Below are 18,590 nucleotides of genomic sequence, written 5' to 3' on the forward strand. Positions count from 1 at the left end.
CTTGTGGTCAATGATGACCCCCAAGTCTCTTTCTTCTGTGCTAGCCAGTGTAGCACTGCCGAGCCTACAAGGAAGTTGCAGGTTTTTCTTCCCAAGATGGAGATGTTGCATTTTTCGGTGTTAAACACCATCAGGTTCTCATCTGCCCATTTGCTGAGCCTGTCCAGGTTAGCCTGGATCATCTGCCTGTCTTCTGGTGTAGATGCTTTGCCCCAAAGTTTGGTGTCATCGGTGAACTTGGCCAGTCTGCTCCTGGCTCCAATGTCCACATCATTAATGAAGATGTTGAACAATATGGGTCCAAGGAGAGAGCCTTGGGGGACCCCACTGGTCACAGGACACCATAATGAGTGACTTCCATCACTTACTACCCTCTGGGTCCGACCACTGGGCCAATTTCCCAGCCAGCGGATCGTGGTGGACCCACGGCCACAATTGTCCAGTTTTGCCAAGAGGTGATCATGGGATACCAGATTGAAGGCTTTTTTGAAGTCAAGATATATGACATCAATCTCTTCTCCCTTGTCCAGATGATAAGTCTGGTTTTGTGGCTTGTTTGTCATTTCATGGCACCACAATTTTGATGAATTCGTGGCATATTGCTGTTTGTGCTGTAATTAGCATGTTAATCACACCTGAAATATAACATGTGCCAGGGACCCCAGATTATTAAAAAATGGAGCTATTTAAACTCATGATTCTTCTTTGTACTACAATTGGAAAAGTGTTAGATGGCTTGCCTGTGGGTGGTAGTTTTGCCTGTTGTTGACTAGGGTGCCAGAGTGATTTAGGAGCCGAAGTTGTAGTGTGCATGAGTTGTTTTTTGAAAATCCATTCTTTGGTCTGTAAGTGCTGTTTGGCATCATGTGCACAGGGGTTTTAAACTAATACATATATATTTATAAATATATGCGTGGTTAAAGCATTCTGGCTTTAGAGGCCTTGACCTATGTGAGTAACCAGCTCTGTCCAACTTTAGATCAGATAATCATCTCTAAAAAATTTATTTTTCTAAAACTGTGGCTTCCAAGGTTCTTTAAACAAACTATGTTGAGCATAAATTTATTTTTTTCCTCAAATAGCTTGGTATTTCATGAGAGTAATTGATTGCATTTTCCAAGGTCAGAGTGAGAATGTTTCCATGATGTGTATTCACTAAAAGAGGGCTCTCCAGATCTGACCTCTTATAACCTTCCCTGGTCTTTCACCCTGAAAATAAGGAAATAAGATTTTGTTCTCTGATGTGGACAAAGTAAATGATTTTTTTGTTACTGTATGATGTATGTATAGTTGTGTTACAGGGACCTCAAGGGTCATTTAGTCCCATCCCCCATGCAAATGCAGGAACATTGCTCCTAAATCATCCCTGACCAAGGCATATCCAGCTTTTTCTTGCAAATCTCCAGTAAAGTAGATTCCACAACTTCTCTAGGTGCCCTGCTCACTGTTCTAACAGTTTAAAAAAAAACAAACAAAAAAACAGCTTCCTGAGCTCTCTCCAAAATCAGTTTTGCTCTAGTTTTAAACCGTTGCTTCTTATCCTGCCCTCTGTGGCATGGGAGAACAGCTATACTTCCTCTTCTTCATGGTAACCTTTCAGATATTTGAAAACTACTATCGTGTCTGTCCGCTCCTTCCTCCTCCCCACTGCCATCCCCTGCCTCTGTCCCTCAATCTCCTTTTCTTCATTGCAAATGAGGGCCCTATTGGGAAGGTCTCAGGAGATTGGATTGTCACCCAGTCTCTCCTTCTTTTTTGGTTCAGAGGGGAAGGAAGTGGTTTCTGCCCTTTTTTGCTAGTCCCATTTGCACTGGTATTTCTGCCTTGCACAGTGCACTGGAGGAGAGGGAGCCATTGCAAAGACTTGACCAACTCCCTGTACATCTGTGCAACAGTGACTTAGCAGCAGCTGTTGCTTCTGCCTAGGACAGGCTCTTGGGATGTGGGTGTTCCATGTGAAGGAATTAGGGGCTCTTCTGCACCCAGGGGGGGCGTGAGGTGGGAGAGGAGCATTCAGACTCATTAGGAGAAAGATGGAAGTGTTTTATGTCAAGTTCAGAGGCCTGCCTGACTTACCAGCTGATCAGTCTTATGTCTTATGGCCCACCAGTTTCTGTAGCCAGTGGCATATCAGGGGAGAGGTGCTAGTAGGTTCAGCTATCTTGGACTTCCCATTCCAAACAAGACACCCATTTCTAGCTGGGCTGACTTGGAGTGCCTTCAGTGAAAGTCCAAAGCAAGGCTCAGACTCATGTCTCTGGAGCTCTGGCAAGACTCCTCAACATTTCTTTGCACATCTTTGTTGTTTGAGGCACATTGCGTCATATTTAACTGAAGCACTACTTAGCACTCATGCCCCAGCCCTTAAGTAGTGCCAGTTAAATATGATGTGATGAACCTCAGCCAGCAAGCTGATGGGGAAAATGTGCAGTAATTGTTAGTGCTGAAAACAGCTGTCAAATCTCTTCAGCAGACAGAAGTCTACCTTGAGGATGCACAAGAGGCAAAGGGGGGTTCCTTGTCTCTAACTCCTATTGCACAGGGCAGGATTGTGATTTTTAAATGCTGTTTCAATGCGGCTTTCTCATAGTAGTCATTTTGTCATGTGAGATTGGCTAGGTTAGAGTGCAGCATGGGGAAGTAAAGGTACTGTCTAGTATCCCACCTCTACTAGAGCCATGTCTGAAGCTACCAGGCAAGAGGCCAAAATAGATGTTCTTTTGATATCTGAGTCGGGAATGGAAATGGTACAGCTGTTGGAGAGGACTCATCAATCTGTCATTTTGGTGAGGGAGAAACACTGAGCCACATTGTTTGTACATATAAGGGAATCTTGGCTTAGGAGGAACAGAACTTATAAACTTTCACTGGACCATTAATAGATGTTTAAAACACATGTGGATCCAGGGGGTGCAGTGGTGCTGTCAACCCTCCTTTAACTCCTGCTCCACCCAAAGTTTAAAACCAAGTGCCTGACAGTGACAGCAGCATTTCTATTCAGGTAACAGTGAGGGAGTCCGTTGATTTCATGGCTTGTTGTTATATGTCGGATTCCTTCTAAACTCTTCATTCCCCAGGTGTTAATAGCCCTCTCTGCCATTTGATGGTGTTAAAGTTTCTTCTGCAGTTCTGCTACCTTTTAGCTGCTTCTGGTAAGGTAGCTCCTATTTCACAGCCCTGTGAATTGGCCTAAAACATTAAATCAGATGTGGAAACATTAACTCAGGTGTAGAAATAACTTTCATTGAAATATTGGATACCCTATCAAGACAGTCAAGAAGGCTAGATTTTGGATTCATAGAATCATAGGGCTGGAAGGGCTCCCGAAGGATCATCAGGTCCAGCCCCCTGCATGAGCAGGAAAGACATCTGGGGTCAGATGACCCCAGCCAGGTGACTGTCCAGTCTTCTTTTGAAGACCTCTATGGTAGATGATTGCGTCACCTCTGGGAGGAGCTTGTTCCATAGTCTAGACACCCTAGTTGTAAAGAAGTTTTTCCTAATGCTCAGCCTGAAGCTATCTTCCAGGAAGCAGTTTGTGGCCATTGTTTCTAGTTTTCCCCCATGGTGCCCTGGTGAACAGTTGTTCACGAAGCCCCGATGCACGCCTCTGATATAGCTGTAAGCCGCAGTCAGGGCCCCTCTCAGCCTTCTTTTATTTAGGCTGAAGAGTCCGACATCCCTCAGCCTCTCCTCATATGGCTTGTCATGCACGTCCCTGATCATATGGGTGGCTCTTCTCTGGACCCTCTCAAGTTTTAGCACATCCTTGCTGAGGTATGGCGCCCAGAACTGGATGCAGTCCTCCAGCTGCGGCCGCACCAATGTTGAGTAAAGCGGGAGAATTGCTTTTTTGGATTTACTGGAGATGCATCGATTGATGCATGCCAGAGTTTTATTGGCCCTAGCGGCTACTGCGTCGCATTGCTGGCTCATATTCATGCTGGGGTCTATTGTTACCTGCAGATAGATCCCTTTCATTTGTAGTGCTGGTCAGATTAGCGATGCCCAGCCTGTAGGTGTGCTGGGGGTTCTTCCTTCCCAGACGCAGCACTTTGCATTTCTCTATGTTGAACCTCATCTTGTTCTGTTCTGTCCAACTTGCCAGCCTGTCTAGGTCTGCTTGTATCTGCAGCCTATCTGCGGGTGTGTCCGCTCAACCCCATATCTTGGTGTTGTCTGAACTTGGCCAATGGGCTTTTCACCCATTTTTTTTTATGATTCTGAAAAAAGGTGTATATTTAATTTCTCATGATGATAGAACTAATGAAACAACATCTTTTGATAATTTTTTGATTAGTTGGTTGTGTTTTTGTATACATCATGTATGATACAGCAAATTAATGTATATTTCAATAAAGTTACGTGTTTTTGCTTAGATCTTAAACTGAATAATATAGTCCTTGGGCTCCTAGCACATTAGTAAACCTTCTAGTATCTTTTTAACTTGAGAAAAATGTGTTGTGTTTATATGTGATGATATACCACACCATCTCTTTTCAAAATCCTAGATCTGCTCATGTGAGTTGCCCCAAAGTTTTTTAAAAAATAGTAGTTGTGATTCAGGTGATAAAACCAATCCTATGCTTGCACTGGTTTTTGAGAACTAGAACAGAGAACAACCTCAGGCATTTAGCTCACCTTGGTTTTAGTCGAGAATGGATAGGAGTGCTACCGCTTCCTTAAACTCTTCCTACTGCTGTGATTAAGCTCAAAATTCTTTAAAAAAAATCAACCCTGGATGAGAAGAGGACATAGGATTACATGGTTTTATGCACAACAGCTTTATTCAGAAAGTTAGAAAGAAGATGCAGATTGAACTGCAACACATGCAAGGCACTTTCTACCTTAGTAAATAAAACTAATGAAATGGATTTTGTTATGCTGGCTAACGGCTAGTAAGGCATGATCTGTTGGCCTTGGAATCTATGAATACACAAAAATCGGGTGCAGAAATTCATGTGGGTACTTTTCTTGGGACCACTTTCACCAGAAAGATTCTTATCTCTACTGAGGTACTTTGACTTACTACTTCCTAAATAAATGAGCATTAGATTCTCTTTCCTGTTGCAATCTTGCCTTGTGCAACAGGGGCTAGAGGCAAGGAGCCCTTGCTGCTTTTGCATCCTCAAAAGAGGATGTAGAGTTCATGTTGCTGGAATATAGGATCTGTTCCTTCTATATGTCCTTTCACATCTTTGATGCCCGAAAGCAGGTTGAGGGCATGGCCTTCCGCAGACGAAACACACAAATGAGACAGCTGAGGTGGGAGGGTTCTGTTGTACTCTGATGCAGAATTTCTCTTGAAGTTCCCCCCTGGAGCAATGCAGCTCAGTGCCTAACCTAAGAGTGGTGCCTCAAGGGCACAGCTGAACTCATAACATTTATCCAGAAGTAAGGTGTCCCGAGAGTGATAAATCTGCAGACTGGATTGCAAGGAAAATCAGTGGCACAACAAAAGGTAGTAATAGACTTCTGCCACTTTTTGTAGCAGACGTCTCTTAGCTCTGTTGCCGGAGAGTATGACCAGCCCGAGCTGCTTGCGCTCTTCAGCCACCCTGGGAAGGTGCTTGAGCAGCTCAAGGGCCCCTCAAGCCCCCTAAGCACCTTCTTGGTTTTCCCTGCTTACAGAGAAGCACCCCAGGGAATTTTGGGGTGCCTCTTCATAAGTGAGGAAGTTGGAGTTTCCCACTCACCCAGACCTATCCCCAGTGATCCCAGGGGCAAATCTGAGCGATACTTTCCCTGTTTACTCAGACCCCTCCCCGGAGGTCTCAGGAGTGAGTGTGAGATCAGGGAAACGCTCTGCTTGCAGAGACACCCTCCATGTTGCATAGCAGTTTCCTGGTGCATATTAGCAAGTGAGGAGGAGGGAACAATACCTTGGCCCTAACAGTAGCAGCATTTAGAGCTATGATGCTAATATGAGAGCAGCTCCATACTGTGTCCTGGGTCCCTTTCACTCTCACCTGGAAGGGGAACGTATTACAGCACAGCTGACTGTGCTCCACAGAGGATGTATGTTTCTAGCTTGAAACTGTAATGCTTCTTGATCAGGGGTGAGCAGTTGTTTGGGCCCAAGGGCTATGTGGAGAGTTTTGATGAACTGTTGTGGGCTGGGTCAGCTGCTTCTCTGCCCCCTTCCTGTGCAACAACTCACCAAAACTTGCTTTGGGTTTGTGGATGGGTGGGGAGCAATGTTCAGGAGTGGGAGGGGCATGGGGCTGGAACGTGGGGCAGTGACAGCTCCAGCACCACTCCCTACATGCCCCTGTCCTCAACGGATGGGATATGTGCATGTGTGTGTGTGGAGGTGTGGGGCTGCCTGGGCTCTAGGTCCTGAGAGCTTGCTGTGGTGGGGGGCCACTTCCAGCAGAGCTCACCCAGGCAGTGCAGTCCATGCTGTCTCTGCTGCACTCCACATGGGGCCAAACTTCTCTCACTTGTGCTGGTGCCCATGGCCACAACCCAGCTAGGTAGCGCTCTGTTCCCCCTGCCTATAATGGAGGCTCCTGATCTTGCTTCTGATCCTGTCCCTGCCATGCTGCACCAGGTGGATGGACAGGCAGCTCGTGCTCCAGTGCACAGGGCTCTGACTCCAGCTCTCAGGAAGATGGCCTGAAGCTGGAGCCCCGTGCACTGGGGCAGGAGCTGCCCAGCTGAAGCTGCTTGCCATTCTGGGAAAGTGGGTATGGCACAGCAGAGGCAGGAGCAGCTTCCAGTGGGCTGTTCCCAGTTCAGCTGCAGCCAGCTGGGTGCTGCTTTGTGCCCCCTGCCTCCAGCAGCAGCTCCTCCTCCTGCTTCTACCCGTCGCAGCTCTGCACCACACAGCGCCACTCCCAGTGAGTGTGTGGGGTTCCAGCTTCAGCTCCCAGCAGCCTTCCAATGGAAAATGGCTGGGAGCTGGAGCCAGAGTCCTGTGCACTGGTGCAGGAGCCACTTGGTTGAAGCCGCTCACCTGGCATGGTGTGGCGGAGTGTGGTAGGGGCAGGAGCTTCTGTTGGAGGTGGGGGATGTAGAGCAACATTTTCCTGTAACCGCACAGGGATCAGCCCACTGGAAGCTGTGCATGCTGGCTAAAGTCAGGCTGTGGGCACTGGTGGGAGCCTGGCAGAGGGTGCTCCAGTGCAAGTAGGCGGGGCTTGGCCCCATGTGAAGCACTGCAGGGGCAGCCGTGGCTGGATCCAGTCATCTGGCAGGCCAGGTTTGCCCATCCCTGTCCTTGAATGTGGAGGAGCCGCTATGGGCACCTAGGCTTTAAACATGGGAAGACTCTTTACCTGCAGGACTCTCCATATCTGGAACACACAAAGCTTCATTTTTCCTTTACAGTGTTTCAGGTCCCATTCTCAGATCTGCTGAGTTGCAGTGGGCCCTTTTAGCTGCATGGTGCTCCACAGAAGAGAACAGGTGGCAATGGATGAGGGTGGGAGATTGCTGGACAGAAGTCAGTTTATTACTTAAATTGCACACCTTTTAATTATTCTTTAGAGTTGCTGTAATTTGTCTTGACAACAGCTGCAAGGAAGAATGTGGCTGAAGGAAACCTTTGTGTGCCAGCCTTGTGCCAACCCCTTAGAAGGGTTTTTTTTTTGGTGAAGTGCATGGGTTATTAGTGGCTGCACTTAGTACCTGTGATGCTATATGAGAGCAGCTGCATCCTATGTCTTGGACTCCTTTTGCTCTCACCTAGAAAGGGTTTGTTTTCTGAGAAAGCATAGCAGAAGCTGGCAAGCATTATTTTAGGGCAACTGTGAATGTGCTGTTTAGCTCTTTTGTGGACTGCCTCTGTTAGCTGTAGTTGGAGTACTCGGCACCACTATAATCTATGTTTATAGGCATAGATTATCTTCTAGGAATTCATTTTCTAAACAAAAAGTAACATAAGGCCTCATGTTGTCATATCTCTTCCCTAATTTGAACATTTAGAATTTTTTTTTTCTTTTCCACAGAGTATGTAGTGGCATGTCATAAATTTGTAGAGGTGAATGCCTTGGGCCTAACTGTAGCGGCACTTAGCAGCTATGATGCGAATATGAGAGCAGCTGCATATTATGTCCTGGGTTCCTTTCGCTCTCACCTGGAAGGGGCTCGTTTTCGAGAACAGAGACAGGTAAGACTGTCCACAGCTTAATTTAGCTGCAATATAGAGGTTGCCTTGGTAGGCACAGGAGGCCATATTCAAAGGTAGTTTCTTACTCATCTGCCCAAAATTTTGATTGGTAGTTGGTGTGTGGGCATGTAGGTTTTCCAAGCCCTGACTCAGGATTACTATTATTATTAGTGCATCATTAAGGTGGTGATTTTTGCTTCTTGCACACCTCCACTGATCCTCAAGTCAGCAGTTCCTGACTACAGAAACATGTTCTTATGTGTTTATTGAATTCATATGTAGGTTTTCAAAAAAAGCTTTTATTCCTCTTTCCATTATTTTCTTTTTTCTTTCACTGTTATGGCTATAATCAGTGTGCTGTAAGAAACAATTACCCGTTTGAAATTCTTAGAACAGTCATTCCACTGAAAGTGCTGTTTGATTTGTTGCTTGTAAAATACAATCAAGTCTTATTTCCTACATAAGTTCTGCTCTATTGTCTAATAATGAGTAATACTCACGCTGTTTTTTTTCTTGTTCTTGTGCTGCAGTTGCTTTATCTTATGGATGTTGTACAAAATGGAATCCGACAACCAAACCTCAGGTTCACCTTCTCCTTGACCATCTACATTGCTCGAGTGGCACAGCAAATGCTGAAGCCAGGTATTGTGGATTACTTTGCATGTTTCATGGTTTAACTTCTGCAGTTAAAGCAAAGAAAACAATGAGGCATGGAATGATATGGGAGGATCAAAGTGCGTTGGCAGATATAGCAATTTAGGAGATGCTCCTGAAAGTAGTTTGGGGAGAACCTTCATCAGAGTCAAAGTCTTATTGCAGGGGTAGAATGTGTCAGGCTTTGTATGAAGTTCAAAACTGTCTGACTGACTGCAGAGATGAATAGTCTTAATCTTGGAACTTTATATGGGAGTACATTGGGTGAAACTGTCTTTTTTGTTGAGTAGGTCAGACTAGATGAAGTTACAGTTTCTCCTGGCCTTAGAATCTATAAACCAATGAAAATCTTGGGTGTAACAGTGTATGTAGGTTCTTAGTCAAGAAAATAATCCATAATATGCACAACCCTCTTAAGATATTTGCACATTTAAATATGAATGTGTCCAGATGAAAATGTGGCCATAATATAGAAGTGCAATAACACTGGTCCACGGAGAGGTGGCAAATCAAGTGAAGCAGGCAAAAATACATGAAACTGCTTTCCTTATAATTTTCTATTTCATTAGTTCCTCTTGTTGCCATTGGGGTGTTTTCTGATCCAGAGAGAGAGAAGAGGTAGTTTATAGTATTGAATGGGACTGGATGAGGTAGTCATTATTGTAGTGTGGTTCATGTAGTGGGATATACTGGAGAACTTCCCCCCCGCTAAATAATTATATGTATCAAGTTATATAATGTGATAGGATTTCCTAGTATATCAGCAGTGTGTTTCTTTGGTACTGATATTTTTTCCTGAAAGTTATAAATTACCTTGACGTTGTCCATTATTCTGCATTTGTTTTTCCTATTACTTTGCTTATCATCCTGTTCTTTTTCATAAGATCCCTGTCCCATCTGGGAATACTGCTGAGGGATTTGCTTTTAACTCTGCTGTAGATTTTTTTCTTCCTGAATAAAGAAGGGTAACTTGGATATATTGAGAGTTGTCCAGAGTTAAATGTTCACCTAAGTGTATGCTTATTGTATTTTTGTCTTGGGTGAAAATCAGGACTGATCAGCAATACATTTGCTCTTACAGTAAACAATGTTATATGTTCCATCCACAAAGCAAATTTCTGACACCTAGCGAAACAGTAAAAAATCAATGCAGACCTATCGTTGTGATTTCTTTTTTTGAACGTGTACACTAACTACACCTGTCAACAATAACCAATCAAATTTGTTCACAGAGCAGCACATGTACTCAAAGATAAATAAATTTCTTCTGTCACACCAGTATTTGGACTTGAAGAAAGTACCAGGCTTTTATCAGTTTTTCTACAGCTTTGATTTAGAGGTAATGCAAGTTCCATGGGGGTTTTTATATATACATATCTATTTTGATCTGAAATATTTGTTATTTATAACTTCTGTTGCAATAGTGTAGGGGGCCCAGCAAAGGACCAGCTCCCCATTGTGCAAGGTGCTGTATAAACAGAATGACTGAATGCTCCCTGAGCTAAAAAAGTTTAACCTAGTTATTAAATCTGCATTCAGTTAAAATGTTAGAAACTTTCAGTGACTTTGTAACTTTCAGTGTCTCATCATTTTGGCACCTTCAGGTCATTCCTGAGGAATATTCTCTGTGGATGACTATTTTACAGTGGTGAAGAATTAAGGGCCATTCAGAAAAAAGTTCTTGTATGTTATACTACCATGTGATTTGTGCATATACATTCACCCACATGCTTTACTTTGAAATTGCCAATAATGGTAACTTTTCTTTCCAGCACAAAACAGAACGCGAGTGGATTCTTAGACTGCTTGGAGAAGGACTGCGGGATAAGCACTGCTATGAGCTGTATGACTACCAGAGGATTTTCCATGTCATACTGTCATTTTTTAATAGTCCCCTGTGTGATGAAACCTCCGAGGTAATTGGAAAAAAAAGTTAGAGTCCATACAAAGTATAAAACACTGTAGACCTTCTTTCCCTACCTCTCTAAACTCTGCTCTCATTCAACTGTATGGGAAAAAAAAATCTATACTTGCATTTAGTGGAAGACAATGCAGGTACACTGACTTAATGGAGCTACATCATTTTTTACCAGCTGTGACAGTATAGCTCTCTAGGCCCATATACAAACAGAAGCTTATGTTCAAAATTGTAATTTTTGGGTTGATTCACAAAGCAGTGTGCCAGTTTTGCCATACCCTAAGCAGCAATGAAAATAAGTTCAAAGTTTTAATACTTGAAGCTTTTATTAATTATAGCTGAAATGCAGCTAATTTGTCACCTTGTTAGAAACAGAAATTGCCATCCTGTAGACTTTTGAGTGTACCCTTCCTCCCTGATGCAGAGCAACCACTGAAGACACTTCTAAGTACCTTAATATCCCTCATATAATTGCAAGGGCATATATAGAGAGGCCAGCTGACACTGAGCTAATGTGCCAATTTTATACTTCAGGTCAGCAGTTTCAAAATGTAGTGTGGTCAGTCTAATTCAATAATTTTCAACGAGGGTGCTCTGGAGTACAACACAAGGGTATCACTATTAGAGGTGCAAAACAACAATAGTATTAAAGCCATTCTGCCCTCTTGTGGTCTGAGTTCTTTGCAACAGAAGAATTGCTTTAATTTTTTCTTTTGTAGTCAAAAAGCGAGGGACAATTAAGAGCTGGCATTTTCCTAGGGGTGCCTTGAGTCCATTGAGTGTGCATTGAGTCTAAGAAAGTTGAGAATCACTGGTCTAATTCCTTCCTTAAATTTCCTTATCCTCCCACACAGGCGTTGCTTCTTAACCATGAGTCTAATTTATACATATAAAAACAATAAAAATTATATATAGAGAGCACATACCCACTTGTCTATTGCATTGTGTTGTTACAACTGTTACCTACTACTTTTACCTTTGTGATTCAATCCCGGGAACCGTTTTTCTTTATATTTAAGAGAGTTTTATTTACTTTTGTATTGACTTTTATTTCTTTATGGTTAGGTATTTGAATACTTGTCTGTTTGCTAGTCCTCAGCTGTTTGTTTGTTTGGTTTTTTTGGTAAAGTAACTCGCAAAAGAGTTGAGTAAAAATTGGTAATCCAAAAATTGGTAGAGGAATATCACAGTTGATAGAAGTTATTTTATTTTTTTACTATTATTGCTATAACCCTTCAGTAATAAAACTACAAAACTTAAAGCATTGTGCCTCACAACATCTGTATGACTGAAGCAAGTATTTTATAGACATTTCTTAGTTGAGGGAAATGCTGGAGTTAAGTAGCTTGTCTGCAAGTATGTGGCAAAGCCAAACATAAACTTTAGTCTCCTGACTTTCAATCCTGTGCATCAAGTTTTATCATACTTATTATCTAGGGCTGTCTTCAGCAAAATACATAGTGCCGTTGACCCTTGTTCCTTGGGGTAGGAATGTTTTTCTGTGCATTGCTAGATTGGGGCCAGTATCTGTGTGGTGTATTATCAGAATGAAGATGCATTGAGTGGTATGCAGGGCACCTGTACACGTGCCCAATGCCTGCTCTGACACGTAATTAGAACTTGTTGGAGCAGAGTCGATTATCAAGTTGAACGAGCTTTAGTTAAAGTGCCCCCACCTCCATTTTGAAGTTCAGGATGCTGAATACATGAGATGTTGTGGGCACTTTAATTAAAGCGCCACCCCCAACTCTTATTAAAGCGCCACCTCAACCCCACCCTGGAGCACATGTAAAGATGCCCCAGGTGAAGAGAGGCATGGGGCAGTTTTAGCATTTCTCCCTGTTCCAACTGTGAATCTCTGTTATGAATCATGTTTCCATTTGAGTGAAAATGTAGTAACTAATTTGAAACAAGAAGCTTGCTAATTATATCATCCCTAAATGTTATAATAGCAAACTAGACTCTGTTTATATTCTAAATTTAGGGAAAAGTAAGGTTTGTCTTTTTCTTTCAGAATCACATTCTGGAGATACTGCAGAATGCTGCTTATATCACAAAAGCTGCCTATGGACTGATACAAGACCACAGCCTTCTTACCTGGATATTGGGTATCCTTGAGAAAAAGTATGTCAAAGAGGAATGTTGGTTTAATGAGAAGCAATTATAGTATGTATAAAAAAGGAGTATTTGTGCAACTGGAAATAAAAATGTTAAGGTATTATTCACCCATCACTGTTTATGGGTAACTTACCCAGAGATCTCCAATTAATGCGTACAGCAGTTTTGCATGAGTGCTGTCCTCTTGGTGAAAGAACTTGAGCCCTAAAATGTTTCCAAATATTGTTTAAATACTTATGGGTTGTGCATTAAGCTTCCTACAGAGATAGTATGATGACATCACATTAGGCTGGTACTCTAGCTTCTCATTTCTAAAACACTTAATTCAAATTTTGCCGTAGGCCCCCAAATCTGCAGGGACCTTGGCGTCACTCAGATTTGATCCAGTATCCTGAACTGACTGTGGTGTCTCTCTCATAATGCACATGCTCTTCTGCCCAGGTTATACCTACTATATGCACACTAGGAGTCAGGATCATCAGTGTTTAAACCAGACTGAATACATTCCCAGCCTGTACCTCTAGAGTGAAACTACCCAATGTAAACTCTGTAGGGTTTTCAAGAGCTCACTAGGGCACAACTTTAGCACACTTTTTTTTCTGACAGTTTGAAAGAGGAGGCCTAGATTTGTCTTGGTGTGCCCAGCACTCATTTTGTGATTAGATTTATGCAGAACATTTCCTCTTTTTTGTGAGATGTAGTGAGTGATGGTTTTTCTTTTTGTTAGGATAATGAATTAGTCTTGGCTACTGGTACTATAGTACTAGGCAATGTTACAATTAAATAAGCCTTAGCATCATCAAAAATCCTTAGTCTAAACTATAAGAGAAATTCTTATCTTAAAAAATAATTGGTCTAAAAGAAGTAGTGGCAATACTTGCAAACATTGCTTTGTTTGCAATTCTCTCAACTGGTTATTCATGTTTAATAAAAGAAGAGTAAAGAGTTTGCTAATTCCATGTATGGGCCTTTACCAGAATACTCCCTCAGTTTCCCATAGAAATCAGGTTTATGTTAGATAGTATCCACAAGATTCTGGGCACTCTCCATATACAGGAGAAGCCCGGTCACCCAGGCCTGGTAGCCTGGCACTACGTGGGTATATTCCTGTGCTGCATAAAACACAGTGAATCCAGGACCTGTTTGCATGGATCTCATTGCAGGTTCAGAGTCCCAGATGTTAACAGCTGTGGCTCCTGTAGGGGATGGGTTGGCTGGATCATGACAAGCTCAGTTTCTGCCTTCCATAAAGGCATTTTTGTTTGTCTGTCTTTCAGGTTTTTGGAAAATAAGGTGCTAACCAGTGTCATCTCCTTAGTCCACACACTATGGGTAACAAATTTAGGAGACAAAGGAAGGATGATGTCAACTGAAGCTCCAAATGAAAAAGAGCTGCAGCCCCAGAAGATCCCAAAGTTTCTTCCTCTTCAGCTTATAAATGAATTTCTGTATGTTCTGATCATGCTAGTTAAACACATTCGGTAAGCACATTCTAATCAAGTTTCCAGGTCTTCATGATGATTACATTTCTGTTCAACTTGAAATACCAAGGCCAACATAAACTCTCAGTGTCTCATGAATTCAACCCTTTCCTCTCAGCTTTTAAGCCCAGATAAATGAGCCCTAATGGGAGATTTGGCTTTTAAATATATTAGTCATGGAGTGTTGTTGCCCCATTGTGACAAATACATTTTATTTTTCTCTTCACACTGAGTTTTGAAGAGTCATCCAAAATAAACATTGTTAGATAAAACACCAGAGCATTTCATATATCATCACATGCTGTCTTCCTTTTAGATTTGCCTTTTAAAAGCTTCAGAGCAGAAAGTCTTGTGGATTTTTTTTGCCTGTTTTATCAACTAATGGAGAGAAGCACCAGGATGCTGAAATTAGGCCTCCCTTGCATCCTGAGACACTAAACTTAAAATTCAGAGACTGAATAAAATGTTAACCACCCATTTGGCTTTTCTTTTTCTCAAGTAATAAACATTAAGAAACATTTCTTTTTTAATTTCTTTTTTTTCTTTTTCTACATAGGACCAACTTAGATTTAGCCAGTCTGACTCAGTTTTTCAGTACATTCAGCTCTGTGCTTGGATACCGTGCTACCATTATTGAGGCCTTCAGAAAAATGAACAGATTTACTGTGAATGAGAGCATCCTTTCAAACAAAGATATCCTTATGCTCTTACATAAGTGGAGCATTGTTGAAAAGAACCTGCAGCTCCAAGATGATCTGCAAATGGTTATTCAAAAGTATCAAGTCAAAGAGTTGCTTAGTAAGTATTAAATAATTTGTTTTATAAGTTGTTTAAACAAGGAGGACTTTGAGGAGACTTCAGGAATCCAGCTTTCCAAAGGAATCAACTTTTAAAATAAACCAATATAAATGATGTATCGAGTGGGTTTTAAACAATTACATTTTATTTCTTCAAATGAAAACAGACGCATTTTTCTTAATCAGGATGCTTTGCCAACCACTTGCCATAATAAAAATAAGCATTTAAAGTATTTTGTTGGCATTAAATGCACTAAATGTGATGGTCCTAGATAGCATGGATAACTTTATTGACAGCCCATTTATTGGCTGTATGCTCCATTACTGAATATAAGGCTTGCAACAGCAATATCTGATTGTGGACCCCGTCAGCTGGAATAATGAAATTCTAATGCGAACACATTGGTGAGGTAGGCCAATCAAGAAAGTTGTTCCATTTCATTAGTCAACTACTTGATAGATTTATTTCAGACATCTTGGGTCTGAATCAATAATGTCACTCTTAAATTATCTTTACAATATTAGAAAGACACAAATCCCCAAACTGGAGTTTTTTGTCTTTGTTTTTAAAGTGGGGTATTTAGAGAATTACAAATAGCTGGGTTTTGTATTTATTAAAAAAGTTATTATCACTTCATGTTTTAACATGCACTACCAGTTAAAGATTTTCCAAAATGCATGTAACATAACAATATACTTTATCAGAAACAAAGCTAGCCCACCCACTTCCATGAATGAGAACAGTACCTAAATATACATTTCCTCCCACCAAAGCGTTGAATTTTTCTGAGAGTTCATGGCACTCTAGAAATGGAATTAGGTGACAGAAATGAAATATTAGTTTTATTTCATCGATTATGAAATATTAGTCTTATTTCTTATCCATTGACGATGCCTGTACACATTACAGGTATTGCAAAATTAACTGGTTAATTGTGCAGTGACCGAGAGACCAGCTACACATGCATAGTAGCTTTTCACACAATAAAAATCTCTAACCAGCTATAAAGTTGGTCCTTGAAAGTGTGTACTAACCTTATAGCTGTTGCTATTGATCTTTAATTTGCATGTGTAGCAGGGTCTCCCGTGCTGCTGGGAGTCCTGTCAACTGACAGGACTCCCAGCCACAGGGATGCACCACGCCCAGCAAAAACCCCCTGAGGCCTAGGGATTGTGGCAGCCACAGTCCCCTTGGCCCGGGGGGTTTCGCACACCCTTGTAGCAGGGGGATTGCCTCTGGTTGGGAGCCCTTCAACTGGCATGTGGGAGTCCTGCTACGGGAGCCGGCTTCTCGCCAGTGCAGGAGGAGCCCAGTATCGGGTTCCCCTTGCACCAGCAATATAGTGTGATGGGACCTAATGCACAATACCACAATTGTGCATTAGATTCCATCATGCCTTCACCTGCACTTGTAGCAGGGTGGGGGGCAACCTGTAAGATACAAAAAGCAATAGCAAAAAAGTGAAAAGCAAATTCAGACCTTTTGCAAATTGTGTTTCATTTTATCTGAATTGTTACTAACACATAAAGGAATTTGCAGTGGGTTAAATTTTCCTTTTTTATTAAGATAGTGATACTTTCATGCAAAATAGTGAATATACCAAAAATGGCTGTATTATAGTTTTTACAGGTTTTGGTATATATTATCAGAGTACATACAAAATAGTAAAGCATTATCAGGTTTTAAAAGCTATATAGAGATTTCTTTTAGAACTTTTGTAAGATTTCTGAAATTTGTGTATATCATAATAATTTTAATGTAGTAAATCAGTGGTGCCACTTGTTGTTATACTATTTACCTTTTTGGTAATTAAAGAACTACGAGTATTCCCTAGCAAATTGCATTAAATGACAGTTGCAAACATTTGCACTCAAAGAGGATTTCTCTCTTTTTTCCCACCCCATGCAATTGTTGTTATATTTCCTTTTTTTTCATTTTCCAGAAACTGAAATGGGTTCAAGTCTACTTGCAGAAGTGTAACACTTTTGAAACTTCTGATGATTTTCCAAAGATTTATCAAAAATAAAATACCTCTCACTGCCTTGCTTATGTAATAAGATTGGTTATTTGGCAGTGTTGCAAAGCTTCACTGTCCTGGCAACACCCCTAACATTAAACTGTGAAAGTATTTTGTGACCTCACACAAAAGTAGCACTGGTAATGCTGCATTTTGTGGGCCTGCTCCTCTGCCCAGTGAAATCTAGAGGGAGAACATATTTCCATTGATGAAGTTAGCTTTGGTCCAGGACATTGTGAAGGCTGTCTATCTGTTGAAGTTAGAGGATTCCATTTAGCAAGGTGCATTTACTCTGTCTTCTTTCCTGGAGCTATGATTAACACAGTTGGCATCTCCCAGCTTCATTGCTTAATAGCATCAAAAGAGATTTGGAGGACTTGACATTTTTTTTCCCTTACAGAAAATATTAGAGAAAAGAACAAAGCCCAAGTTCCATTTCGGTCTTCATCTCGCCGTGTTCGGAAAAAGAACGAATTAGAAAGAGAGGAGGAAACTGACTCAGAGCGGAAATTCTCCAACTTGGAGAAATGCAGAGACCATTTGACTTCTGTATTAATCCAGTGGGAGCCAGTTCTTCCAACCCAGTCTGCTAAACTTCCAGAGGAGCCCCTGGAGTCTTCTGCTCCTGAGAATGAAACTGTCAGCCTTACACATGAAATTGCTTATATAGTAACCAGATGGCTAGTGAAGTGTATGGTGGATCATAGCCTCAAGATGCCAAATGTGTTTCTGATTCTCGAGTGGCTAAAAAACAGGATTTTGCCACACCCTGTAGTGGTGAAGAAGATGCTTAGGGATGCCCCACTGCATAGTGATATCTTTAGGCTTTACAGCAGAGTCTGTGAAGCCAGTGAAGGGATGTCATCCCATCTTAAAGATTCTTGTTTGTTTAGCACAATCATGCTTCAGCTTATGGATGCTCAGGGCCTGACGAACAGCAGTTTTCATGAGCCTGTGAAAATGCTGTGTCTGGGAGCAGTGAATGAGGAGGACAAGATCAAAAAAGGTAACGTCTTTTTTTTTTTTTTACACTGGGTAATGAGGCAGAGGATAATGCATAATGGCTGTTATGCAGTTAAATTACTTTCATTCATCAAAACTTGACCTTTGGATCATTGTCACTTCAGAAAGATAAACTATTCCCTAGAAAATATCAGCCCATTGACTGTTATAATAAGTATGTTCTATACCAGGGGTGCTTAGACCCTGGCCCTGGGCCAGATCCAGTCCATGGAGTTATGTCATTCAGCCTGTGGGGCTTCCTAAGGTCTGAAAACTTGGTAGTGAGGAAGTGGTAGTAGCTAATTGCTCCTTCTCTGCTGCCAAATTTCCGGACCCGTGGGGAGTCCCACAGGATGGATAGCATGGCCCCAGACCCTAGATTGGGCATGTGGGGCCTGATTCAGCTACAAATTGGAGCTCCACTACACTAAGAATATTTGATACAACAGGCTTCTTCCTCCCCCCCCCCCCCCAAAAAAAAAAAACCCC

General features: G+C 41.8%; 1 protein-coding gene across 1 annotated transcript in view; it reads left to right on the forward strand.

The window, feature by feature from the left end:
- URB1 (URB1 ribosome biogenesis 1 homolog (S. cerevisiae)) overlaps positions 1 to 18,590 on the forward strand; it is a 178,260-nt gene that overhangs the window by 157,705 nt on the left and 1,965 nt on the right. Inside the window, exons 32-39 of the mRNA XM_019523892.1 lie at positions 7,953 to 8,113; positions 8,644 to 8,755; positions 10,000 to 10,106; positions 10,540 to 10,683; positions 12,700 to 12,809; positions 14,081 to 14,284; positions 14,841 to 15,082; positions 17,500 to 18,105. Of these exons, the coding sequence (XP_019379437.1) occupies positions 7,953 to 8,113; positions 8,644 to 8,755; positions 10,000 to 10,106; positions 10,540 to 10,683; positions 12,700 to 12,809; positions 14,081 to 14,284; positions 14,841 to 15,082; positions 17,500 to 18,105 (1,686 nt within the window). The remainder of the gene's footprint in view (positions 1 to 7,952; positions 8,114 to 8,643; positions 8,756 to 9,999; positions 10,107 to 10,539; positions 10,684 to 12,699; positions 12,810 to 14,080; positions 14,285 to 14,840; positions 15,083 to 17,499; positions 18,106 to 18,590) is intronic.

This window comes from Gavialis gangeticus, unplaced genomic scaffold (assembly GCF_001723915.1).
Source record: "Gavialis gangeticus isolate Ggan-Ray unplaced genomic scaffold, GavGan_comp1, whole genome shotgun sequence".
Lineage (NCBI taxonomy): Eukaryota > Metazoa > Chordata > Crocodylia > Gavialidae > Gavialis > Gavialis gangeticus.